The following is a 25874-nucleotide window of genomic DNA, read 5'->3' as shown; positions in this document are numbered from 1 at the left end:
CGGTAGGAAATAGATTGAAAGCAAGAAGTAAAGACCTCGTGATTCTTAACGTTAAGATGTTGTACTCAATCTGTGATCCAAATCTGTTGTGGTTTCTTGATTGTTCAGGCCGCATGGAGGAGAACAAAGGAAGAAGAAGGCTGTGTCCTTTCTGGTTGAGTTGGGTGGTTCCTCCTTTGGTTCTGAGTTGGTGTCCTTATGCTTGTTGATCTTCAATGCTGGCTCCTTGCTTGAGTTGCAGTTGTGCTCTAATTGTCTTCTCCTAGAAGATGGATAGCTTAAATGTACCGTTCAGGCTGCACAAGCTCTTTAAGACTAAGTCTCCTTCTGTGATTGTTTAGTGCATGGGCTCTTCCGTCCCAATTTCTGTACTGGATTACAAGTACTATTCTCGAAAAATGTACTTTCCCTAACTTACCAGTTCACCAGTTCTTGCGATTAAAGGTGAAGGTCCAGGCCCTGTGATCGGCCTACTGAACAGGTTTTTCTCCCTCCTTGAGAGAGGTCCAGCTTGAGAGGTCACATGGTTTCGCTTGTAGTCTTGTGAGATCACATGGTATCACACCTAGGTTTGAAGAGACACTTTTATGACACTTTGACTTGGAGAAGAAGTATAGATGGATGGAAAATAGTGTGGAACTCTACCAAAAAAACTATTAGGCAACAACAAATTCAATCCCTTCTGTACAATTTCTTGGACAAAATGTTTCACTGTAATAGTGAAGGTGTAAACTTAGCAGTAGAAAACCTCAACAGTATATTTTGTAACGGTTCTGTAACGACAGACCCTGGGAGACGAGAAGCAAGTGCAGGGTGTAGATTTAATAATACATAGACATGACATAAAACAAGAACAGCGTCTGGACAGGAGAAACACAACATCAACGCCGACTCAGGAATGAAACTGAGGAAGTGTCAGATATAGGGGGGGTTAATTTTTTTTAAAAATAATTTCACCTTTATTTAACCAGGTAGGCTAGTTGAGAACAAGTTCTCATTTACAACTGCGACCTGGCCAAGATAAAGCAAAGCAGTGCGACACGAACAACAACACAGAGTTACACGTGGAATAAACAAACATACAGTCAATAACACAATAGAGAAAAAATCTATCTACAGTGTGTGCAAATGAGGCAAGACAATAAATAGGCCATAGTGGCAAAATAATTACAATTTAGCAATTAACCTGTTGGGGATGGGGGCGCTGTTTAGACTATTTATGCTAATTTGGTAATTTTGAAACGGCTTCCCACAAAATCCTTGATCGTACAATATGCATATTATTATTATTATTGGATAGAAAACAGTCTATAGTTTCTATAGGAGTTGAAATTTTGTCTCTAAGTGGAACAGAGCCCATTCTACAGCAATTTCCCTGACATGGATTCAGATTTCAGAAATGTTGGCCACTGTTCTGAAGTCAGTTAAAAGGGCACTGATTTTGCTATGACTATACGGACACTTCTTACGTCTTCCCCTGGATGCCTTTACGTGATGACGATTCCAATGGGGTCGATTGCGCGTTCACAGGCCCTACAAATGAAAAAACCCTGAGGCTAGTCATTCTTTTGGAGCTGCGTCATGCGCCTAGAGGACACCGGCGCGCACCTGTTCCAAGCGTTAGTTTAGCCTGTTATATTTCTCCGGTCATCTTTTCACTCGTTATAGGAGTTAAAAACATCATAAGGTAGTTAATTTAAAGCGTTTTATAGCAATTTATATCCGTTTAGTGCGATTTTGGGACATTTCTTTTTGAAACGATGTGAATAGTTGGGCACGCTTTTCAGTTCATCCCGAACGCAGTTGGCATTTCGACATGGCAAGAGGACAGCTTTCCACCAAAAGACGATTTCTCCCAAGAAAGGATCCTTTGCCCAAGATACTGATGGAAGAACAGCTCAAGGTAGGACATTTTTATTATGATAAATTGTGTTTCTGTCGAAACATTTTAGTGGCTTAGGACGCCATGTTTTATGACGTAGCTTCGCTAGGCGCAAACTGTATTGAAAAGTAAGGATAAATTAAAAAATGTTATTCCGCAATTGTATTAAGAATTAAATTGTCTATCAATCCCTGTCCACCCTATATTTTTTAGTCACGTTTATGAGTATTTATGTATAAGAGTAGATCACTGTCTAAGTGGCGCAAGGACATATTATGACCAGCTGAGTTACATTTCACATTGTCTAACCATGATTTTGGTGGCTAAATATAAACGTTTTCGATCAAACTCTATATGCATTGTGTAATATGATGTTACAGGAGTGTCATCTGAAGAATTCTGAGAAGGTTAGTGAAAAAATTAATATCTTTTGGCGATGTTGACTTTTATCGCTCACTTTGGCTAGAATCAATGCTGGGCTGCTATGTGGTATGTGCTATGCTAATATAACGATTTATTGTGTTTTCGCTGTAAGACACTTAGAAAATCTGAAATATTGTCTGTATTCACAGGATCTGTGTCTTTCGATTCGTGTATGCTGTGTATTTTTACGAAATGTTTGATGATTAGTAAGTAGGTAAACACGTTGCTCTAAGTAGTTTTTCTATTCCATTTGTGACGGTGGGTGCAATTGTAACCTATGCCATCTACCTGAAATATGCACTTTTTTCTAACAAAACCTATCCCATACCATAAATATGTTATCAGACTGTCATCTAATGAGTTTTTTTGTTGGTTAGGGGCTATAAATATCTTAGTTTAGCCGAATTGGTGATGGCTACTGGTGTTGGTGGACAAATAAAAGATGGTGGATTATGCTAATGTATTTTTAGGTAATAGATGTACATCTTTACATATTGTGTCTTCCCTGTAAAACATTTTAAAAATCGGACATGTTGACTGGATTCACAAGATCTGTGTCTTTCATTAGCTGTATTGGACTTTAATGTGTGAAAGTTAAATATTTTTAAAAAATATATTTTTTGAATTTCGCGGCACTGGTTTTTCAGTGGGGGGGGGGGGGGTGTGCCGCTAGCGCCACGCTGATCCTAGACAGGTTAAACACTCGAGTGATAGATGTGCAGAAGATGAATGTGCAAGTAGAGATACTAGAGTGCAAAGGAGCATTAATAAATAAATAACAGTATGGGGATGAGGTAGTTGGATGGGCTATTTACAGATGGGCTATGTACAGGTGCAGTGATCTGTGAGCTGCTCTGACAGTGAGCTGCTCTGATGGCGCTTAAAGTTAGTGAGGGAGACATGGGTCTCCAGCTTCAGTGAATTTTGCAATTCGATCCAGTCATTGGCAGCAGAGAACTGGAAGGAAAGGCGGCTAAAGGGGGAATTGGTTTTGGGGGTGACTAGTGAAATATACCTGCTGGTGCGCGTGCTACGGGTAGGTGCTGCTATGGTGACCAGTGAGCTGAGATAAGGCAGGGCTTTACCTAGCAAAGACTTATAGATGACCTGGAGCCAGTGGGTTTGGCGAAAAAAATGAAGCGAGGGCTAGCCAGCATACAGGTCGCAGTGGTGGGTAGTATATGGGGCTTTGGTGAAAAAACGGTTGGCACTGTGATAGGCTGCATCCAATTTGCTGAGTGGAGTGTAGGAGGCTATTTTGTAAATGACATCGCCAAAGTCAGGGATCGGCAGGATATGATGACGTGATGGAGTCCAGGTGAGTCCCATAATTAAGCGCAGGTGTGCGTAACGATGGTGGCAGGTGTGCGTAATGATGAGTGAACTGGTAACCTCAAGCACCAGAGACAGGGATTGGGAGCAGACGTGACAATAAAGAAATTGAGAAACCTATCCAACCAAAAACATAGAGACCCAGAAAACCTGAGCCTACGCCTTCACTATGGGGAATCACTAAAACAAAACAGAAATGCACTATGGAAAAAGAAGGAACAGCATGTCAGAAATCAGCTCAATGTAATTGAAGAATCCATAGACTCTAACCAATTCTGGGAAAATTGGAAAACTCTAAACAAACAACAACACCAAGAGTTATCTATCCAAAACGGAGATGTATGGATATACCACTTCTCCAATATTTTTGGCTCTATAGCAAAGTACAAACAGCAAAAACATATACATGATCAAATACAACTCTTACAATCAACAATGAAAGACTACCAGAACCCACTGGATTCTCCAATTACATTGAATGAACTACAGGACAAAATACAAACCCTCCAACCCAAAAAGGTCTGTGGGGTTGATGGTATCCTAAACGAAATGATAAAATATACAGACCACAAATTCCAATTGGCTATACAACCTATTTAACAACCTATTCAGCTCTGGCTTATTCCCCAATATTTGGAACCAAGGACTAATCAACCATGGACTGATCACCCCAATCCACAAAAGTGGACAGACCACGTATTCACCCTGCACACCCTAATTTACAAACGAACAAACCAAAACAAAGGCAAAGTCTTATCATTCTTTGTTGATGTCACACCAGCCTTCGATTTGGCTCCCCCTCCTGTCCAGCTCCTGTCTAGCCCTTCACTCATCAACCCCGGACTTGTCTCATCATCATTACACACACCTGGTTCCAATCCCCACTCTATCACTGTATATATACTCCCTCAGCCATTTGTCTTTGTCGGTCATTGTAAATGTTACTTGTTTTCCTGAGAGGAATCTCTCCTACTATTTCCTGAGTACTTTATATTTTGCACTTTGGGTTCGCCCTGTGCCTTTAAGTTCATGAAGATATATTTTGAGCAGCACAACAGCGTTTGGGTTTTGTCCCGCTTTGTTCTATGGTGCTTTAAAAAATTCAGTAGTTCTAAACCTGTGACTGCCTACTCCTCTCTACACCAGTGACAGTTGATTTCAAAAAATCTTTCGACTCAATTTGGCATGAGGGCCTGCTATACAAATTGATGGAAAGTGGTGATGGGGAATAACATAGAACATTATAAAATCCATGTACACAAACAAGTGTGTGGTTAAAATGGGCAAAAAACACATTTCTTTCCACAGGGCCGGAGGGTGAGACAGGGATGCAGCTTAAACCCCACCCTCTTCAACATATACAATACCAGTCAAAAGTTTGGACACACCTACTCATTCAAGGGTTTTTCTTTATTTTTACTTCTAAAAGACACCAACAAGAAGAAGAGACTTGCTTGGGCCAAGAAATATGAGCAATGGACATTATACTGGTGGAAATCTGTCCCTTGGTCTGATGAGTCCAAACGTGAGATTTTTGGTACCAACCGCCGTGTCTTTCGTGAACAAGACGCAGAGTAGGTGAACGGATGATCTCAGCATGTGTGGTTCCCACCATGAAGCATGAAGGAGGATGTGTGATGGTGTTGGGGTGCTTTGCTGGTGACACTGTCAGTGATTTATTTAGAATACAAGGCACACTTAACCAGCATGGCTACCACAGCATTCTGCAGTGATACGCCATCCCATCTGATTTGCGCTTAGTGGGACTATCATTTGTTTTTCAACAGGACAATAACGCAACAGACCTCCAGGCTCTGTAAGAGCTATTTGACCAAGATGGAGAGTGATGGAGTGCTGCATCAGATGACCTGGCCTCCACAATCACATGACCTCAACCCAATTGAGATGGTTTGGGATGAGTTGGATCGTAGAGTGAAGGAAAAGCAGAAAACAAGTGCTCAGCATGTGGGAACTCTTTCAAGACTGTTGGAAAAGCATTCCAGGCGAAGCTGGTTGAGAAAATGCCAAGAGTGTGCAAAGCTGTCATCAAGGCAAAGGGTGGCTACTTTGAAGAATCTAAAATATATTTTCATTTGTTTAACACTTTTTTGATTACCACATAATATGGACTTGGTATTTTACCAAATAGGGCTATTTTATGTATACCACCCCTACCTTGTCACAACACAACTGATTGGCTCAAACGCATTAGGAAGGAAAGAAATTCCACAAATTAACAAGGCACACCTATTAATTGAAATGCATTCCAGCTGACTACCTCATTAAGCTGGTTGAGAGAATGCCAAGTGTGTACAAAGCTGTCATCAAGGCAAAGGGTGGCTACTTTGAAGAATCCATTTTTTTAACACTTTTTTGGTTGTTACATGTTTCCGTATGTGTTATTTCATAGTTTTGATGTCTTCACTATTATTCTACAATATATAAAAAAGTAAAAATAAAGAAAAACAGACCCACAAAGAATTTGAAAACAAATCAAATGTTGATAAACTCCCATATCTATTGGGTGAAATACCACAATGTGCAATCACATCAGCAAGATTTGAGACCTGTTTCCTCAAGAAAAGGGCAACCAGTGAAGAACAAACACCATTGTAAATCAAGATATATTTATGTTGATTTATTTTCCCTTTTGACCTTGAACTATTTGCACATCATTACAACACTGTATATAGACATAATATGACATTTTAAATGTTTTTATTCTTTTGGAACTTGTATGAGTGTAATGTTCACTGTACATTTTTTTATTGTTTATATCACTTTTGTTTATTATCTATTTCACTTGCTTTGACAATGTAAACATGTTTCCCATGCCAATAAAGCCCTTAAAAATGTTAATTGAATTAAGAGAGCGAGAGAGCTTGGAGGAACTCAGTAGACCATAACAGTTCAGCATTATAGATAGACAGTAAAAGGATGTTCAAGATTGTTCAACATATGACATTAAAACAACATGTCACTAAACAGGGAAATCCAAATGTTCACAAAACACGACTTTATTTTTCAACATCTAAAAAGTAGGCCACCACCTGCCCGGCTAAATGTCCAGAGGAGCACAAAGAGCATCAAAGGTTATCAGGCTTCAGTGGGCAGCAGTGTACATAATGAAAAATGTACATGGCCATCTCATACATATGGCATAATAGTGCTCCTGAAATCCTTGAGGGCATTTTTTGGTTTAGCCAAATATGCCTAACTTAGCATAATGGACCTAGAGAGCCACCAGCCAACAAGCAATAAAAACATAAAAATACATATTTCATAGGATGCCCCTATGTACTACCACTTCCACCCAAAACCGTTGTCGGATCTCCAGACCAACGTGTGTGCTTTCTTTGTGAGTGACTACACATTACCTTTACTATTTCTTGTTCATTTTCTAATATTTTCTTATTTAAAGCCTATAGGCTACAGCAAAACTAGACAGAACTGGCCTCCTACCTCTCATAATATGTGAGCCTGAGGCAGGCTGAGAATTTGATTAAGCAAACCCGACAAATAAGCAGTGACCCTGAAAATTGGACAGCTTGTGAAAGGGCCATGGACTCTACAACTCAGAATCGCTGACTTGTCATCGGTGTGTGGTGTGGTAGGAGGAGGGGAGTGGGGTTGAAGTAGTGGGGTGAGTCGGGAGGGAAAAATGTGGATATATACTGCTGAGGTACCTGGGACTGAGAATGGAGCTCCAACTATGGACATCCAGACACCCTCCCCCATCCCATCTCTGGGCTCATGACCCAGAAGCCATATTGGAAGCGATCCAAGCCTTCATCATGGAGGCATCACATCACATTGTGTTTAGTGACTCTTTCTGTGGAGGAGAACTCATAACCCGATCCAGGTATGTTGTTTGGGATCTGTCCGACAGAGAGGCTTGCTTGCGGCAAAACCGTAGGAACCCATTTCAAAACACTGACAATATTTATCAAATGTTTGACGATTTTCTATTTGTCCCATCATGCTATTTACAAGTGGATTACAGGAATGTTCTAGAGCTCTTTGCATCCCTTCAATTTGCAGCGCCAATCCCTTCCTGACACTGGCATCTGGCCATAGCGTTAAAAAAGCCACTTGATACACTAATGTGGATGATAGACACAAAGACAAAACAATGACACAGCCAAAAACAGAATTAGTAAACAAGCAAGCCCACATCCAGCCACTCAATAAGATGTTACCAAATAAGGCATTTAGTTCAACATGAAGGGCTTTTTTCAGTCACATTTTATTTGGAGTACTGCACTCATTGATAAACCTGTTCCGTTCAAAAACCCGACTGCAGCTCACACCTTTCGTTTGAGACTGGACAACGGAGCTGAGTCCTATGTTTGCATCACCAATGAGGTTCTCGATTGTCACGTTATGCAGAATAACAAGTGCAGGACCCTGAATCATGAAATGGTTCTATATTTGGATAGCATTAGCGAAAAGCATTAAAGCCAATGGTGGGGTGGGATCATAATGACACAGACCCCTTTTAGAAATGTGATGTACAAGAGCCATGGCTGTGTGTATTGGCCATGGGGGAAACTGCCCCACCCAAATGACCCAGATGGGAGACATGATTGGGTAAAAACTGGGGAAGTGGAGGCCAAGGCTAACATTTACTTTGGATCGCTGCCCGAATCAAACCACCCCTGCTAACACCAACCAAGCTCTTTCTGTGAGCGCGCATGTCTGTGCTTCTGAATTGCTGTGTTTAGAACAACAGAGCCAGAGAAAGAGAGGGACGTAGAAAAAGAGAATGTGTGTGTCAGCACATACAGGTAACTGCCAAAATAAAGGAAACACTTGAGTTAAATGAGGGATACAAAGTATATAGAAAGCAGGTGCTTCCACACAGGTGTGGTTCCAGAGTTCATTAAGCAATTAAAACATCCCATCATGCTTAGGGTCATGTATAAAAATGCCCAGTTGCCCATAATGTTGACTAACATTACCAGAAGAAGAGATTACATTTATATTTGAGTAATTTAGCAGACGCTCTTGTCCAGAGCGACGTACAGTTAGTGCCTTCATCTTAAGGTAGCTAGGTGGGTCAACCAAATATCACAGGCATAGAAGGTCCATTTTTCCTCAATAACATAGAAGGGGGAAGGGGGGAGAGGGTGAAGAAAATGATTTAAAATACTGTCTGAAGAGATAGGGTTTCAGATGTTTTCGGAAGATGGGCAGGGACTCTGCTGTCCTAGCTTCAGGGGGAAGCTGGTTCCACCATTGGGGTGCCAGGACAGAGAAGAGCTTGGACTGGGCTAAGCCGAAGCTGCCCTCCCGCAGGGGTGGGAGAGCCAAGAGACCCGAGGTGGCAGAACGGAGTGCTCAGGTTGGGGTATAGGGTTTGAGGTAGGGAGGAGCACTTACTCTTGCTGTTTCATAGGTAAGCACCATGGTCTTTTAGTGGATGCGAGCTTTGACTGGAAGCCAGTGGAGTGTGCGAAGGAGCGGTGTGACATGAGAGAACTTGGGAAGGCTGAAAACCAGGCGGGCTGCAGCGTTCTGGAGTTGCAGGGGTTTGATGGCACAAGCGGGGAGCCTAGCCAACAGCGGGTTGCAGTAGTACAGACGGGAGAGGACAAGTGCCTGGATTAGGATCTGTGGGCCATGGACATTAGACCAGTGGAAATCTGTCCTTTGGTCTGATGAGTCCAAATTTGAGATTTTTGGTTCCAACCGCCGTGTCTTTGTGAGACGCAGAGTAGGTGAACGGGTGATCTCCGCATGTGTGGTTCCCACCATGAAGCATGGAGGAGGAGGTGTGATGGTGTTGGGGTGCTTTGCTGGTGACACTGTCTGTGATTTATTTCAAATTCAAGGCCCACTTAACCAGCATGGCTACCATAGCATTCTGCATTGATACGCCATCCCATCCGGTTTGCGCTTAGAAGGGCTACCATTTGTTTTTCAACAGGACAATGACCCAACACACCTCCAGGCGGTGTAAGGGCTATTTGACCAAGGAGAATGATGGAGTTCTCCATCAGGTGACCTGGCCTCCACAATCACCCGACCTCAACCCAATTGAGATGGTTTGGAATGAGTTGGACCGCAGAGTGAAGGAAAAGCAGCAAACAAGTGCTCAGAATATGTGGGAACTGTTGGAAAAGCATTCCAGGCGAAGCTGGTTGAGAAAATGCCAAGAGTGTGCAAAGCTGTCATCAAGGCAAAGGGTGGCTACTTTGAAGAATCAATTTTTTTAACACTTTTTTGGTTGTTACATGTTTCCGTATGTGTTATTTCATAGTTTTGATGTCTTCACTATTATTCTACAATATATAAAAAAGTAAAAATAAAGAAAAACCCTTAAATGAGTAGGTGTCCATACCTTTGACTAGTACTGTACATTGGTGTGCATATGTCTGTGTGTTAATTATTCTAGCACTGTGTGAATGGCCTCTTTTTCTGACTGTGTGGGAGCAAATATAGAACATTTCAACTCCCTCGGCCCCGACACAATGCTGTGCACGAACACACGATGCACACAGCCCCGCACCCACTGACATACACATGGATACACAAAACACACACACAAGTTAACAAGAACACGCGGTGGCTAATGCAGGCAGTAAGCACGAAACCCTGCACTGCCTATTTGTCTCCGAGTTCTGATCACATGTTCACATATTCAGAGGTAGGGGCTGGAGGGGCGGTCATTACCCATTGCCCATGCCTTCCCTTCGGTGCACTGCATTCCACAATGCACCAGGCCACATGACAGACTGGGGGATGGGGGTTGGCTTAGCTCGGGAAGACGGGGAAGAGGGGGAGGAGGAGAAAGAGAGGGATGAAGGGATCACCCACTGCTGATCATGGAACCCGGAAAGAGAGAGAGCTCTGCCTTTTCCTCATCTGAGTGCAGAGGACGGACAGAGAGGGGGAGGGGCTGGAGGGGGGAAGGGAGGTATGGGGGTCCTTGAAAAAGCCTCTGCGACCCGAACTGAACAACGCCAATGAGTATCATGACATGTCACAAGACTTTTTAAACAGCCATGCAGCTTATGTAACAAATCTGCATCCAAATGCTACAACGACTTGTGACTATTTCCAGCTTGTTCACAGGATTTGGATACATGCCCTGTCACAGTGGCAGTATATATAGAATATTCATTACACTAAAGGTTGTTTACACAATTATGACTTGGCATTATTCACTGAGTGTACAAAACATAAGAAACACCTGCTCTTTCCGTGACATAGACTGACCAGGTGAATCCAGGAGAAAGCTATGATCCCTTATTGATGTCACCTGTTAAATCCACTTCAATCAGTATAGATGAAGGGGAGGAGACGGGTTAAAGAAATATTTCTAAGCCTTGAGACAATTGAGACATGGATTGTGTATGTGCGGCATTCAGAGGGTCAATGGGCAAGACAAAAGATTGAAGTGCCTTTGAACGGGGTATGGTAGAAGGTGCAAGGCGCACCAGTTTGAGTGTGAGAACTGCAACGCTGCTGGGTTTTTCACACTGATCCGTTTCTTGTGTGTATCAGGAATGGTCCACCACCCAAAGGATATCCAGTCAACTTGACACAACTGGGGAAAGAATTGAAGTCAACATGGACCAGCATCCCTGTGGAATGCTTTCGACACCTTGTAGCAAAAGGGGGTGCAACTCAATATTAGGAAAGTGTTCCTAATGTTTTGCACACTCTGTGTATAATGGCATTACGTTGACACATTTCAGTGCAGATGTAGCCTATAGCGACATGTGAAGCAAAAGCAAAGCACTGACTAAATCCATTTGATTTGATTGATGTATATTTAACCCCATGTCATGTTTCACACAAGAGCATCTCCACATTTACATTCAACATACAGCAGCATACAACCATAGCATTAGAATTAGTCTAACCACAAATTTGAATTGTATGCATACAACAAAGCTATACCATTGTCATGGGGGATATTGCAATACATTATTTATTTTCTATAGCTATGTCCTGATCAATGAAGAGTTGCATAACACATGTGTCCTAGGTCTGCATGTCCATGTTAATTTGTATTGCTGCCTGTGCCTATTTATATACTAAAGCCATTCTAAGCTTGCCTTTACATTGGATATAATCAGTGGTGTAAAATACTTAAGTAAAAATACTTTCAAGTACTACTTAAGTAGTTTTTTTGGGTATCGGTACTTTACTATTTACATTTTTGACAACATCTACTTTATACATTTTTTTAGCTTTATTTAACTAGACAAGTCAGTGAAGAACAAATTTTTATTTACAATCACAGCCTACTCCGGCCAAACCCGGACGACGCTGGGCCAATTGTGCGCCACCCTATGGGACTCCCAATCAAGGCCGGATGTGATACAGCCTGGATTCAAACCAGGTACTATAGTGATGCTTCTTGCATTGAGATGCAGTGCCTTAGACCGTTGCGCCACGAGCCCTAAAGAAATTCCTAAAGAAAATGTTTATTAAATTGTGCCGTCTGGTTTGCATAATATAATCAATTCTAAATTATTTATACTTTTACTTTTGATACATAAATATATATTTAAAACCAAATACTTTTAGACTTTTACTCAAGTTGTATTTTACTGGGTGACTTTCACTTTTATGTGAGTCATTTTCTATTGCGGTATCTTTACTTTTACTCAAGTATGACAATTGGGTACTTTTTCCACCACTGGATATATTGGCACACCTACATGGAAACTTGTGAATAATTAATTTGACATTCTCTCAGCCATACTCTGAGATGGAATTCATGTCATAAGAAGGAATTCCCCTCAACCACGCCCACAAATTGGGGGAAACAATCTTTCTTTCCCTTTGACCGCCATTTTAAAAGAGCCAACTTTGTCGTCAATGTTTTTTATAAAGAAATAACAAAACATACCGAAAAGCTGCTGTGCTGTTCAATGTACGTGTAACCTGGTCAAAAATCCCAACCTACGGTTCGCAATGCTCCCATGTAGGGAAATAGATCCTGCGAGAAGAGCACTGTGGCTTCAGGCTATTCGGTGTGGAAGCGTGGGAAATTTTGGGGAGCCGGTGTCAAAGTAGGCTACATGTAGCTACGTGTGTGGAAAATATTTAATCACAGATAAGACATTTAACTTGTGTATTATAGTCTGTTTGTAATGCCACTCACTACTTGTGAAAAGGGAATGAGGGCAGCCCTACAATATTATGTTTTTCTAAGTAGTGAGAACGCTTGGGAGCAGGCAATGCTGAGAAGTATTTACGTCTGTAATAAAGCCCTTTTGTGGAGAAAAAACTAATTCTGATTGCCAGGGACTGGCTGCCAAGTGGGTGGGCCTATGCCCTCCAAGGTTCAACCATTCCTGCACCCCTGCCCAGTCATGTGAAATACATAGATTAGGGCCTAATACATTTTTTTCAATTGACTGATTTCCTTATATGAACTGTAATTCAGTAAAATCTTTGAAATTGTTGCGTGTTGCGTTTATATTTTTGTTCAGTATATGTTGAACCAAAGGATAATGGTGCCTTAAAGGCAATGTTGAGGAGTAACTGATTTCATGTAATCAGTTACATGTAATCTGATTAAATATTTTGTGAATCAGTTACATTTTCAGTTAAATTATTGTAATCAGATTATAGATACTTTTGAAAAACTAGATGATTACTTCTTGGATTACTTAAAAATGTTATGTTTGCGAAAACATCAAATTTTATTTGTCACATGGTGTAGACCTTACATTGAAATGTTTACATTATGATACCTTTCTGTTTTCTCAATGACATTCAACTCATGAAAAGCCCAAGTTTAAGTTTCTTCCACCAAAGCGAGTCTGACCACAAGCCCGAGACAATTATTATGACACACCAAATGTCACGGCTTCCGCCGAAGTCGGTCCCTCTCCTTGTTCGCGCGGCGTTCGGTGGTCGACGTCACCGGCCTTCTAGCCATCGCCGATCCACTTTTCATTTTCCATTTGTTTTGTCTTTGTCCTACACACCTGGTTTCAATTCCCCAATTACCTGTTCATTATTTAACCCTCTGTTTCCCCATGTATGTTTATTAGTAATTGTTTGTTGTATTGTGGTCTGTATTGTGGGCTTGGTAATTCTCTTGTATTTTGATGACTTTGCTTTTATTTACTCATCTCTGCTATCCTGCGCCTGACTCCTCTGCACCAGCTACACACAGACCCTTACACCAAATGTATTTGATGGATCCTTTTTGTCTTTTTCTAATGCCTCTTGGGGGAAACTAATCAAAAAGTAATCAGATTATGTTACTAGTAACTGTAACCGATTACATTTAGAATGTAACCTACCCAACCCTGTTGACATTAATTCTAGAACTGAGATGACATTAGGGAGTAAGGCCTTTAACATCAGTGAAAACATGTTCCTATGTTGACAACAGCAATGAGCTCAATAAGAAAACTTTTGTTATCACTTAATTGAGTCGTTCAAGAAAGACCCTTGTTGGGATATTCTTACTAAACCGTTTTTTTCCTATTCTCTGTGGTGAAAGATAAGAAAATGAAACAAGATTTTAAAACTAGTGGTTGAGTAGTGATGCATGGAGCAAAAGTTGTTTGCTAATTCCAGTATTAGTCTGAACATGCTGGCGAACATCCCTCCAAAGCAATCAGAATCCTTTCAGAATCCACAGGGATTATTCATTCTAATCTCAATCTATATTTACAGCATATGCCAAAGGTTTTAGTGCACTACAATCATAACAACCATACCCCTATAATAGTATCACTGGATTACATCTGTTATCCTAAACAATGGACCTGCATATCCCCCACTCTGTCTTAAGATGCAGCTTTTTGATAAGAAACTGAAAATATGGACTTGTTGAGTTGTGTAAATTGCACATGCCATTTTAGATTTATGAGTATTAAAGTAGGCCATGATGCCAATAATGCACTGAAAGAAGAACAACATTAAACATCAGCACAGCTGTCCCATTTGCACACAGTGGCCATTAGGCCTAACCTCTCAATTTTGTTGTTAGAATCAAACTATCAGAACATTTTATCAGGATGTTCTCAGAATCAGACGCTCTGCAATAACCTCTGGGTAAAACTACTACTTAGTTAGCTTCACACCAAAAAGCACATGACTCCATTGAAGGGGACTGGGTCAGATGTAATATGGCGCCGGAGCAGAAGGCAGACGTTATACGTGCCCCCAACCGATTGTGTTTTTGTTCGCTTACCTGCGTTGTTTGTAACTAGTTTCTTTACTATTTTTGTACATAATGTTGCCGCTACTGTCTCCTTTGACCAAAAATAACTTCTAGACATCAGGACTGCGATTACTCACCACGGAGTAGCAGAATCCTTTTTCTTCTTTCACGACTCTGACGAGCCAGAGGCGGAGGATATACAGTTCCCTCGGGAACAGGCCCCGACCCCAGTGATCTGCATGAAGAGGAGGCGGAGAAAGAGAGGCCAGAGGGCGGGCTGCCTTCTGAGAAGTCAGAGGCGATCGGATAAAACCCCACTCCCATCAATTCTGCTAGCAAACATGCAATCTTTGGACAATAAAATGGACGAGTTATTGGGAAGATTAACTTATCTAGGGTAGGGGGCAGCATTCAGAATTTTGGATGAAATGCATGCCCAAATTAAACTTCCTGCTTCTCGGGCCCAGAAGATATGATATGCAGGAAACTGGTAGATTTGGATAGAAAACACTCTAAAGTTTCCAAAACTGTTAAAATAGTGTCTGTGAGTATAACAGAACTGATTTGGCAGGCGAAAACCTGAGAAAAATCCATTCAGGAAGTAGTTTTTTTTGTGGTTTTCTAGTTTTCTATTCAATGCCATTACAGTATCCATTGACTTAGGACTCAAAATGCAGTTTCTATGCCTTCCACTAGATGTCAACAGTCTTCTGAAATTGTTTCAGGCTTGTATTCTGAAAAATTAGGAAGCAAGAGCAGTCTGAATGAGTGGACCCTAAAGTGTCACAGAGCTTTTTCATGCGCGAGACAGAGAGAGTGCCTTTCTTGTTTACCTTTTAAATAGACGACGTTATTGTCCGGTTGAAATATGATCGATTATTTAGGCTAAAAACAACCTGAGGATTGAATATAAACATCGTTTGACATGTTTCTATGAACTTTACGGATACAACAAAACTTTACGGATTTTTTGTCTGCCTGTTTTGACTGCGTTTGAGCCTGTGGATTACTGAAGAAATTGCGCGAACAAAACGGAGGTTTTTGGATATAAAGATACTTTATCGAACAAAAGGCACATTTATTGAGTAAATTAATGTCTGCTGAGTGTAACCATATGAAGATCATCAAAGGTAAGGGATTACTTTAATCTCTATTTCTGACTTGTGTAACTGTTCTACTTGGCTGGTTACTGTTTGTAATGATTTTTCTGCTGGGCTATATTCTCAAGTAATCGTTAAGGTATGCTTTCGCCATAAAGCATTTTAAAATCTGACACCGTGGTTGGAAGTTAATCTTTAAACCTATGTAAAATATGTTTTGTTTTCTGAATTTTTATAATGAGTATTTCTGTATTTGAATTTGGCGCCCAGCAGTTTCACTGGCTATTGAAGAGGTGGGACGCTAACGTCTCACGTACCCAAGAGAGGTTAAACTACCAACGGGACATTAAAAACTGTAACATCTTATACTTCACGGAGTCATGGCTTAAAGACGACAATATCAACATACAGCTGGCTGGTTATACGATGTACCGGCAGGATAGAACAGCGGCGTCTGGTAAGACAAGGGGCGGTGGTCTATGTCTTTTTGTAAACAACAGCTGGGGAGCGATATCTAAAGTAGTCTCGAGCTATTGTTCGCCTGAGTGTTTTTCATAATAAGCTGCAGACCACATTACCTACCGAGAGAGTTTTCATCTATATTCTTTGTAACTGTTTACATACCACCACAGTCAGAGGCTGGCACTAAGACGGCATTGAATGAGCTGTATTCTGCCATAAGCAAACAAGAAAACGCTCACCCAGAGGCGGCGCTCCTAGTAGCCGGGGATTTTAATGCAGGGAAACTTAAATCAGTTTTACCAAATTTCTATCAGCATGTTAAATGTGCAACCAGAGGGAAAAGAACTCTGGACCACCTATACTCCACGCATAGAGAAGGCATACAAAGATGCATACAATCAAATCAGGACTAAGATTGAGTCGTACTACACTGGCTCTGACGCTCGTCGGATGTGGCAGGGCCTGCAAACCATTACAGACTACAAAGGGAAGTACAGCCGAGAGCTGCTTAGTGACACAAGCCTACCGGACGAGCTAAACTACTTCTGTGCTCGCTTCGAGGAAAATAACTCTGAAACATGCATGAGATCACCAGCTGTACCGGAAGACTGTGTGATCAAGCTCTCCGCAGCCGATGTGAGTAAGACCTTTAGACGGGTCAACATTCACAAGGCTGCAGGGCCAGACAGATTACCAGGACGTGTACTGCGAGCATGCGCTGACCAACTAGCTAAGTGTCTTCACTGACATTTTCAACCCCTCCCTGTCAGAGTCTGTAATACATCAACATGTTTTAAGCAGAACACCATAGTGCCTGTGCCCAACACGTAGCATTCACATCTGTAGCCATGAAGTGCTTTGAAAGAATTGTCATGGCTCACATCAACACCATCATCCCAGAAACCCAAGACCCACTCCAATTTGCATACCGCCCCAACAGATTCACAGATGATGCAGTCTCTATTGCACTCCACACTGCCCTTTCCCACCTGGACAAAAGGAACAGCTATGTGAAAATGCTATTCATTGACTACAGCTCAGCGTTCAACACCATAGTGCCCTCAAAGCTCATCGATAAGCTCAGGACCCTGGGACTAAACACCTCCCTCTGCAACTGGGTCCTGGACTTCCTGACGGGCCGCCCCCAGGCGGTAAGGGTAGGTAACAACACATCCGCCATGCTGATCCTCAACACAGGGGCCCCTCAGAGGTGCGTGCTCAGCCCCCTCCTGTACTCCCTGTTCAATCATGACTGCACGGCCAGGCACGACTCCAACACCATCATTAAATTTGCCGATGACACAACAGTGGTAGGCCTGATCAAGTTCCTTGGTGTCCACATCAACAACAAACTAACATGGTCCAAGCACACAATGACAGTTGTGAAGCGGGCACGACAAAACCTATTCCCCCTCAGGAGACTGAAAAGATTTGGCACGGGTCCTCAGATCCTCAAAAGGCTCTACAGCTGCACCATGAGAGCATCCTGACTGGTTGCATCACTGCCTGGTATGGCAACTGCTCAGCCTCTGACTGCAAGGCACTATAGAGGGTAGTGTGAACGGCCCAGTACATCACTGGGGCCAAGATTCCTGCCCCCCAGGACCTCTATACTAGGCGGTGTAAGAGGAAGGCCCTAAAAATTGTCAAAGACTCCAGCCACCCTAGTCATAGACTGTTCTCTCTGCTACCACACGGCAAGCGGTAACGGAGTGCCAAGTATAGGTCCAAGAGGCTTCTAAACAGCTTCTACCCGCAAGCCATAAGACTCCTGAACATCTAGTCAAATGGCTACCCAGAGTATTTGCACCCCCCCCCCCCCCCCCCCCCCCCCCCACTCTCCACACCACTGCCACTCTCTGTTGTCATCTATGATTAGGTCACTTTAATTAACTCTACCTACATGTACATACTACCTCAACTAACCGGTGCCCCCACACATTGACTCTGTACCCCCCTGTATATATTGTTATTTTATTTTCTACTGCCACTCTTAATTACTTGTTACTTTTATCTCTTATTCTTATCCGTATTTATTGAAACTGCACTGTTGGTTAGGGGCTCATAAGTAAGCATTTCACTGTAAGGTCTACACCTGTTGTATTCGGCACATGTGACTAATACAATTTGATTTGATTTGATCAGCTACCTAAGGATGAGGAAGTTCCGCAACAGAAAGCAAATGAACAGTGGGAAGGATGAAAATAAAGGGCAGTCCTGCCTCCTGGTTTATTTGCAAGTAAACTCAGCTTTTCCAGGAATCCCATGAGTGCTCTTATTGGATAAGTTAAGTTATCTGAGGGCCTGGCCACTTCCCACCTCGCAGGAGAAACGCGTGGTGACATGGTGGCCCTTTTCACCCCTCTGTCTTTACAACAAAACACCTCACAATAGAAGGGCCATACCTCGCTCCCATGGGGCCCCGAGGCATCTTTGTTGGAACAACGGAATGAAAGAAAAGATGGTTGTTACAAATTTAGGGCAAGTGTATTTTCATTGTGTTGTACTTATGTGAAATAGTGTCATACAAAACGCAGATGTCTATTTATAAAGCTGGAGGTCGATGCACTTGACTTTATGTCAACAGAGTTATTCAGCCTTCCAGTTCAGCCTTCTAATTATACCTTCTAAATGAAGGGCTTTCCCATTTACACCGCTCAAAATATTATGAGTGCATTTGATTTGTGTACTCATTTTTGTTCATCATCTGCCAGGCAGGCAGGATGAAGAGCTGCACCGTGCTAAGGTACAGCGAGCCAGAGAGAAACACAACTGAAGCTTGGCTTGTCTGTGGTTGTTAGTGTGGGGACCTCCATCACAGCGGGAGTGGTCCATTAACAGAGGAAACACTGACAACATATTACAGCCCAGAGCCAGAGCTCTGAGAGGGCTTCTTTCAGACAAGCTATACAGCTTTACACACAGTTCTAATTGCTGCATTCTTATAACAGCAGCGGGAAGCCATAGTGTGTGTGAGACTCCAGTATGTGTGCCTGTTAATGTATGTCAGAATGACTTCCTCCCCTATTCCACATATAGGGAGACTTGGGAGTGGAATTGCAGTTGACATGCTGACTCATGTGCACACACACGCACACACACACAAACACACACGGGGGGGGATGGGAGGAGGAGGGGGGGTTGGAGATTGCACAATAGCAGACTAATAAGCATATCATTGATTCTCAAGGGTGAAATATCAATGAAAAAGAAAACTTACAAAGCCACCAGCAAAACTAAGACAGTATTACATTAGTGTTCACGCTACAGTAAATATCTAGCAGAATATATTACCATCAACAGCAGTTGACGGGTGCGTGCATAACACAATATACAGAAACACATTCTAAATGGACACGTTGACATTCAAACACAATCCAAATTACCTGAGGCTACCATGGTGTGTCACAGAGATGACACCCCAATGGCACCCTATTCCATGTATAGTGCACAACCTTTGACCAGGGTCCATTTGGGACACAGACACCACCAAGCTGCCTTCCATCTGAGACTAGGATGTTATAACCTCCCATGTTTCGCTGTGATGAAATTACACCTGCCCCTGCTCCTGGTGGTTGTGTTGTGTAGATTCTGGGTACGGGTAATCCTGGGAGTGAATTGTTGTTTGCTCTAGTTGTAACCAGCTAAGCACAGGGGGCAAGGCCTCTCTGGGTAGCCACCCGCCTGGTCCAGTTACAGGATAGAAGGAATCTACTTAGGGCTCGGACACACCGGTAGCGTTTGCCGGCCGAGGGTACTTAGCGTCTCTGAACAGAGTGCTGGCTGTAATTTGCAAACCGAGCACAAACTGATTCTACATGTAGAATCGTGGGAAAATGTTGTCAGTGAGACGTCCACCAGCAGGTCATCCATAAAGCACACCACCTCGAATGAAAGGCAGATCAACGGCAGATCAACATTTGGTACGGTATGTGTGGTCCCTTAAGCACCCAGAACATAAAATGTTTAATTTGGAACAGGACAGAGTACTGTCTTTATCTGAGACATTAGCATAGACCAAACCGAATGGTGCCTAATGTACCATCAAATATTTTCACATCCAGTCCATCAAAAATGCAAACAACAGCTGTGAGAGAAGCTGTGGCCTAGTCTATAGGGGAGAAATGCCTATGCATACTGTACACAGAATCATTTGGTATTTACTGGTGGTGCTTTAGGTTTTAGGCACTCCTGCTCTTATTCCTTAAAGGCCGAAAGCAGCTGTTTTTATATCAATATCAAATCATTTCGGGGTAACAATTAAGTACCATACTGTAATAGAGTTCCATTAAAATGGGAAAAAAATTGCTTTTTAGCAAAAAACTATTTCTCAAGCAAGTATTTTGCTAGGACTGCCTGGGGATGGTTTGAGTGGTGAGGGGAAAACTGAAAACAAGCTGTTATTGGCAGCGAGGTTTGGAACTCTCGTTGTTATTGGTCTATTAACCAATTTACTGCATGGTATTGTCACCATGGAAAGCCGAAACTCCCGCTCATGCAAATCTGCTGCTTAGAAGGTCCTGTGTATATTGCATTTTCAACAAGAAACTAACACTGATCACATTTTTTAACACTTTTACATTGTTAGTTTCATCAGCTGTTGTACAATATGATACAAAACAGGAGAAACTGCATTATGACAGCACTTTGCCTTTAAGGCTGGAAGAGGAGGGATGCAAGAAGGCCTAAAGACAAGGGTGAGAGGAGGCAGCTGGGATGGATAATACTGTCGGACGGATTATACGGGCTCTGCTAGGCTTTGTTCAACTTGTACAAGACATTTAATTACACACACAGCAACAACATTGAACTATGGTACAACACACACATCCTGCTGCCGAGATAAACAAAATACAACAGAGGGCATCTGAGGTATTAAAGAAAAATACAGAACATGGCGTCCCTACCATAGCACAATGCTAGTTCACTCCGGTTGTTACTAAACCAACACTACACAGCATTAACTGCAGGTAGACTTCATTCATTAACAGCAATTAGTTGGGTAATGATGGTGATGGCTACATGGACTACTAGCCACCATACAGACGCATGGATGGTAATGAAGAGCTAAACCAACTCTCCATAAACCACCCACCCTAAACCCAGCACACAGAGCAGCATTTGGTCTGTTTACATACAACAAATTATGGTGGGACACAGACACACAGACACATAGCGAGAGACTATGGGCCTGCAGGCAGGCAAGTAAGCAGGCAGGCAAGGGCCATGATCGGCTGATGCTGTTGATAACGCTGCAGGTTAGGGTTCACTCTCTCGTCATGTACTTCATGAACACCGGCAATGAATCACTGACTGTCAAGGAAGGAACTACGCTAATGCAGTTACACAACAAAGATAAGAGGGCTTGTCAGCACGCTTTAGCCTGTGACGCTGAAATACAATATCAACAATATATTTTGACAGGCTGAAGACGTGTTAGACCCCTAATACAATAATCAGTTAACCTATAGTGCACCTATCATGATGTTTCATATTCAAGCAAAGTCAAGCAATTTCAGAGATTAATCAACCCCTCGATGACCCGAGAAATGACTTGATTTACCAAGGTAAGAATACTTTCATATGGCTTTTTCAACTGATTAAAGCGATAGATGATATAATCCCATAACTAAGGTCTGGTCTGGATTCACCCCCCCCCCCCACCCCTTCGGGCAGCGTTTCCCAAACTCGGTCACGGGGTGCATGTTTTGGTTTTTGCCGTAACCACTACACAGCTGATTCAAATTATCAAAGCTTGATGATAAGTTGATTATTTGAATCAGCTGTGTAGTGTTAGGGCAAAAAACCAAAACATTCCCCCGTTTGAGGTCCCGAGGACTGAGTTTGGGAAACCCTGCCTTAGGGCATCTCCAACCCTCTCGGCAAAGTATTTGTACATGTGCACTTAAGGCATCCCCCTCCCTTCACACCTGGAAAAACTACGCATTTGCAATATCTCCCCCCAACACACTGGTATCACGAGCCTTGGATCCCGTCCGTCTCACCCCAAACAGCCATTTCAAAAAGCTACACTCTTAAACAAACATTGCTCTTCCTCCATTTCATAAATTCTTTAAACTCTGAGGTTTCTCTCAATTATTAATGCTTCGAGTACATCCAACGCCCGCATTGCAGCATTCTCTTTAAAAGATCACTGCCTAAAATAACAGTGTCTTTCCCTCACAACATAGGAGAGAAAAAATACAAATCCATCCTCCTTGCATGCAATTCTTTTGTTCCCTCACACACACTTCTCGGTTTTTAATGGAGCCCCTGCTTTCTCTTCCATCCTTAACTCCAAATACAGGCAGAGTCACGGGCCTCTATGAAATATTGAGGCCCCCTCTTCTTCTCCAGGATGAAATCATGTGCTGGCTGCTGCTCCAGCTGGGGCTCTTTCCTTCCACATCACAGCTGATATGTGCTTCGAAGGCATCGGGAAACACAGGCCACATGAGAGACTCAGGAGCTTTATTGTTTTGACATCTTCATAACAGTTATAGGGATGGGAGCATGAATGGGGAGGTTTAGAAAGTCACAGTGGCTCCACACAGTGCTTCCCACGGCGATGCACAGCAATTACTGCTCTGTTCAACTACTTAGTGTACAGGCAAGACAGCAAGGCAGCACAGAGACGCTGAAAGGGGCTCAGGCTAACTGCTCTGTCAGCTCTCTGCTCTGATGCTGTTTAAGTAGAGCATAATTTTAGGATGGGCTTTAGCTACATACTGTAGTAGCCCTGTGCTATGGTAACGCACCCTTGTTCTGTACAAAGTGAGGGATCAGTGGCCCCCTGTTTGCATCCAAGGAGCATCCTTATGTCTACACAGAAAGCACTACATTTCAGGAAGCACTCGATTGAGGACCTCAAACTAAGGGCCCTATTCAATCAATAGTTCAAGAGCAATAAGGGCATTCTTTGTGGACTACTTCTTACCAGTGAAGAAGTTCTTGGCTCGGAGGTAGCTGACACTTAGGCGGAGGATGGAGAGTTTGTCCAGGCTGGTGGTGACCTCCTCTGGGAAGGGCAGGAGGCTGGCCAGTCTCTCCAGCTCTCCATTTAGACGGTCCCGGTGGCGCTTGGAGGGGTTCGACTTGGCCCCCTCTGATGGGGGCTGTTTCACCCTGAGAGAGAAGAAACCATTCATTTAAACGTAATATTTTTACCGAAAATTATAGGTAGGTCTTCTGATAAATTATAATTATTGTTGTTCATTATTAAAAATGATTACCAATATCAATATTTTTTTATAATTATAATTTGTAGAAATAAAAAAATCATTCAAATAATTCAAAAAAATGTTTTAGAGAAACATTAAAATGATGAAAACACATAAGGAAAATACAAAAACATGAATTTCCTTGTGTGAATGACAAAATGTTTTTTATTGTTAATTAATACACTTTGAGTTATCATGTGTAGTGCTCCAACAACCCACTCATGCTTTAACAAATAATTTCAATAAATGCCCCCAGAGCATTGAATGCACTGCAGGCATTGTACCATGAACAGCAACACATTCTCCACTCACAACAAACAATGTTGCTTCAACAAAGACGTATGTATGTAAACAGATGTTAGGACTATATTCATGTTAGGCCAATTTTCCGTATTAAATTAGTAAATTACTAAATAGGCCTATTTCAAAAATAATAATACACAGGCTATACATGGAAATGCAATAATAGTAAAAAGCCATTTGTTGTATGAATTTGCACAGTGCATTTTGACGGAGGAATGGTTCTATTTCAGTGAGGAATTCCAGCAGGTGGAAGGTGCAATTGCTCTTAAATATCTGAAAGTGCTTGCCTTATGCACCTGTACCTCCATCACAAACATTGGACATTGTCCCATTTGTTTCCATCAAACATTTTTACCCAGAACCAACGGAAGGTAGTGTTGACATAAAATCGCGCCGCATATTTGCAGCTGTGGTAGAATTGCATCATTAAAGTGGATGTAAACACGTTATTTCAAAATGCAATGTTTACAGTTAAAGACTTCGTTATAGACTTTGGTTAAAACATAAAAAATAATGCAATGAAGTTAAAAGTAAATGTAGACTACACCTGATAACAAAATAACAAATGCAAAAACAATAATTTAGGAAGACAAGTGAAACGTTCGCGAGCATGCTACTTTAAGCTTACTGGGAAATCGAATTAAATATCGAATTACGATCACATTAGATATCCAGAAAATGTTGTACTATTGATTTATGGTAGCCTATATATTCTGTAACAAATGAATACTCGTATAGTCAAATAAACTGCTATAGTGCCTGGTCGAGGCCTTTCTTACACTGCCCTGCAGGGCGCACTAGAAGTAGTTGATTTGTCCTGTCGTGCGCCATCCACTTATCAATTTAACTCAGGTTAAAATATGCTATTTAAGTTTGCACAATTGATGACAAAATGACATCTATTTCGAGCTGTCATGGATGGCCTACTTACAACGGGCGCTAAAAGAGGATAGCTGGTATGGGTGCAGGGCTTAACAACATTACGCTATTTCTGTTTGCAAAAATACCTTTCAATTCATAGAAATACGATGTACTTACGCTCTCTGGACTGGTTTTCTCCTTTTACGTCCAGCATACATGATGTGGCTGTATTGCAAGCCCGATGAATCTCCCAAAAAATGATATTAGCGAACAGCTGCCTTCGAGCTACATATAGCCCACAAGAAATGTTGTTATACTAATCCTTCAGATGAAGAACGTAAACACATTAGCGAGAGGCCAACCACATCTAAACGAAAAACAACAAACAGTGCTACTTTTAGTTTATATTTTGTCATTTAACTGTACGCTGATATAGAGATGGGAGAATAATTCAAATGTCTATAAATGCATGGTGATGCATGGCATCGTTGCGCGCTCAGATTGCCATCCAGACTGCCTCCGTTAAAATTGATAAAATGTATTAAAGTTGCAATTGTAACGGATGTGAAATGGCTAGCTAGTTAGCGGGTACGCGCTAGTAGTGTTTCAATCAGTTACGTCACTTGCTCTGAGACTTAAGTAGGGTTTCCCCTTGCTCTGCAAGGGCCGTGGCCTTTGTGGAGCGATGGGTAACGACCGTGCTTCGTGGGCGACCGTCGTTGATGTGTGCAGAGGGTCCCTGGTTCGCGCCCGTGTCGGGGCGAGGGGACGGTTTAAAGTTATACTGTTAAATTGATGCTGTTGACCCGGATCACTGGTTGCTGCGGAAAAGGAGGAGGTTGAAAGGGGGGTGAGTGTAACGGATGTGAAATGGCTAGCTAGTTAGCGGGTACGCGCTAGTAGTGTTTCAATCAGTTACGTCACTTGCTCTGAGACTTAAGTAGGGTTTCCCCTTGCTCTGCAAGGGCCGCGGCCTTTGTGGAGCGATGGGTAACGACCGTGCTTCGTGGGCGACCGTCGTTGATGTGTGCAGAGGGTCCCTGGTTCGCGCCCGTGTCGGGGCGAGGGGACGGTTTAAAGTTATACTGTTACACAATGCTGTTTATAATCCATCGACAAGGTTAATTGGTCTGCAAAACAATGCTTCA

General features: G+C 42.3%; 1 protein-coding gene across 2 annotated transcripts in view; it reads right to left on the bottom strand.

Moving 5' to 3' along the window:
- The window catches only part of LOC129821206 (aryl hydrocarbon receptor-like), a 48922-nt gene extending 23648 nt beyond the window's left edge, over positions 1-25274 (bottom strand). For both annotated transcript variants that reach the window (XM_055878582.1, XM_055878584.1), the window contains exons 1-2: positions 24904-25274; positions 23280-23467 (exon numbers count right to left, since the gene is read on the bottom strand). In XM_055878582.1, coding sequence (XP_055734557.1) covers positions 23280-23467; positions 24904-24944 — 229 coding nt within the window. In that variant the 5' untranslated portion in view covers positions 24945-25274. The remainder of the gene's footprint in view (positions 1-23279; positions 23468-24903) is intronic.
- Between the last annotated feature and the right edge of the window lie 600 nt (positions 25275-25874).

The sequence above is a fragment of the Salvelinus fontinalis genome, chromosome 23 (genome assembly GCF_029448725.1).
Source record: "Salvelinus fontinalis isolate EN_2023a chromosome 23, ASM2944872v1, whole genome shotgun sequence".
Classification (NCBI taxonomy): Eukaryota; Metazoa; Chordata; class Actinopteri; order Salmoniformes; family Salmonidae; genus Salvelinus; species Salvelinus fontinalis.
Note: the sequence above shows the minus strand (reverse complement) of the source record. Positions and strands in the feature narration are given on the sequence as shown.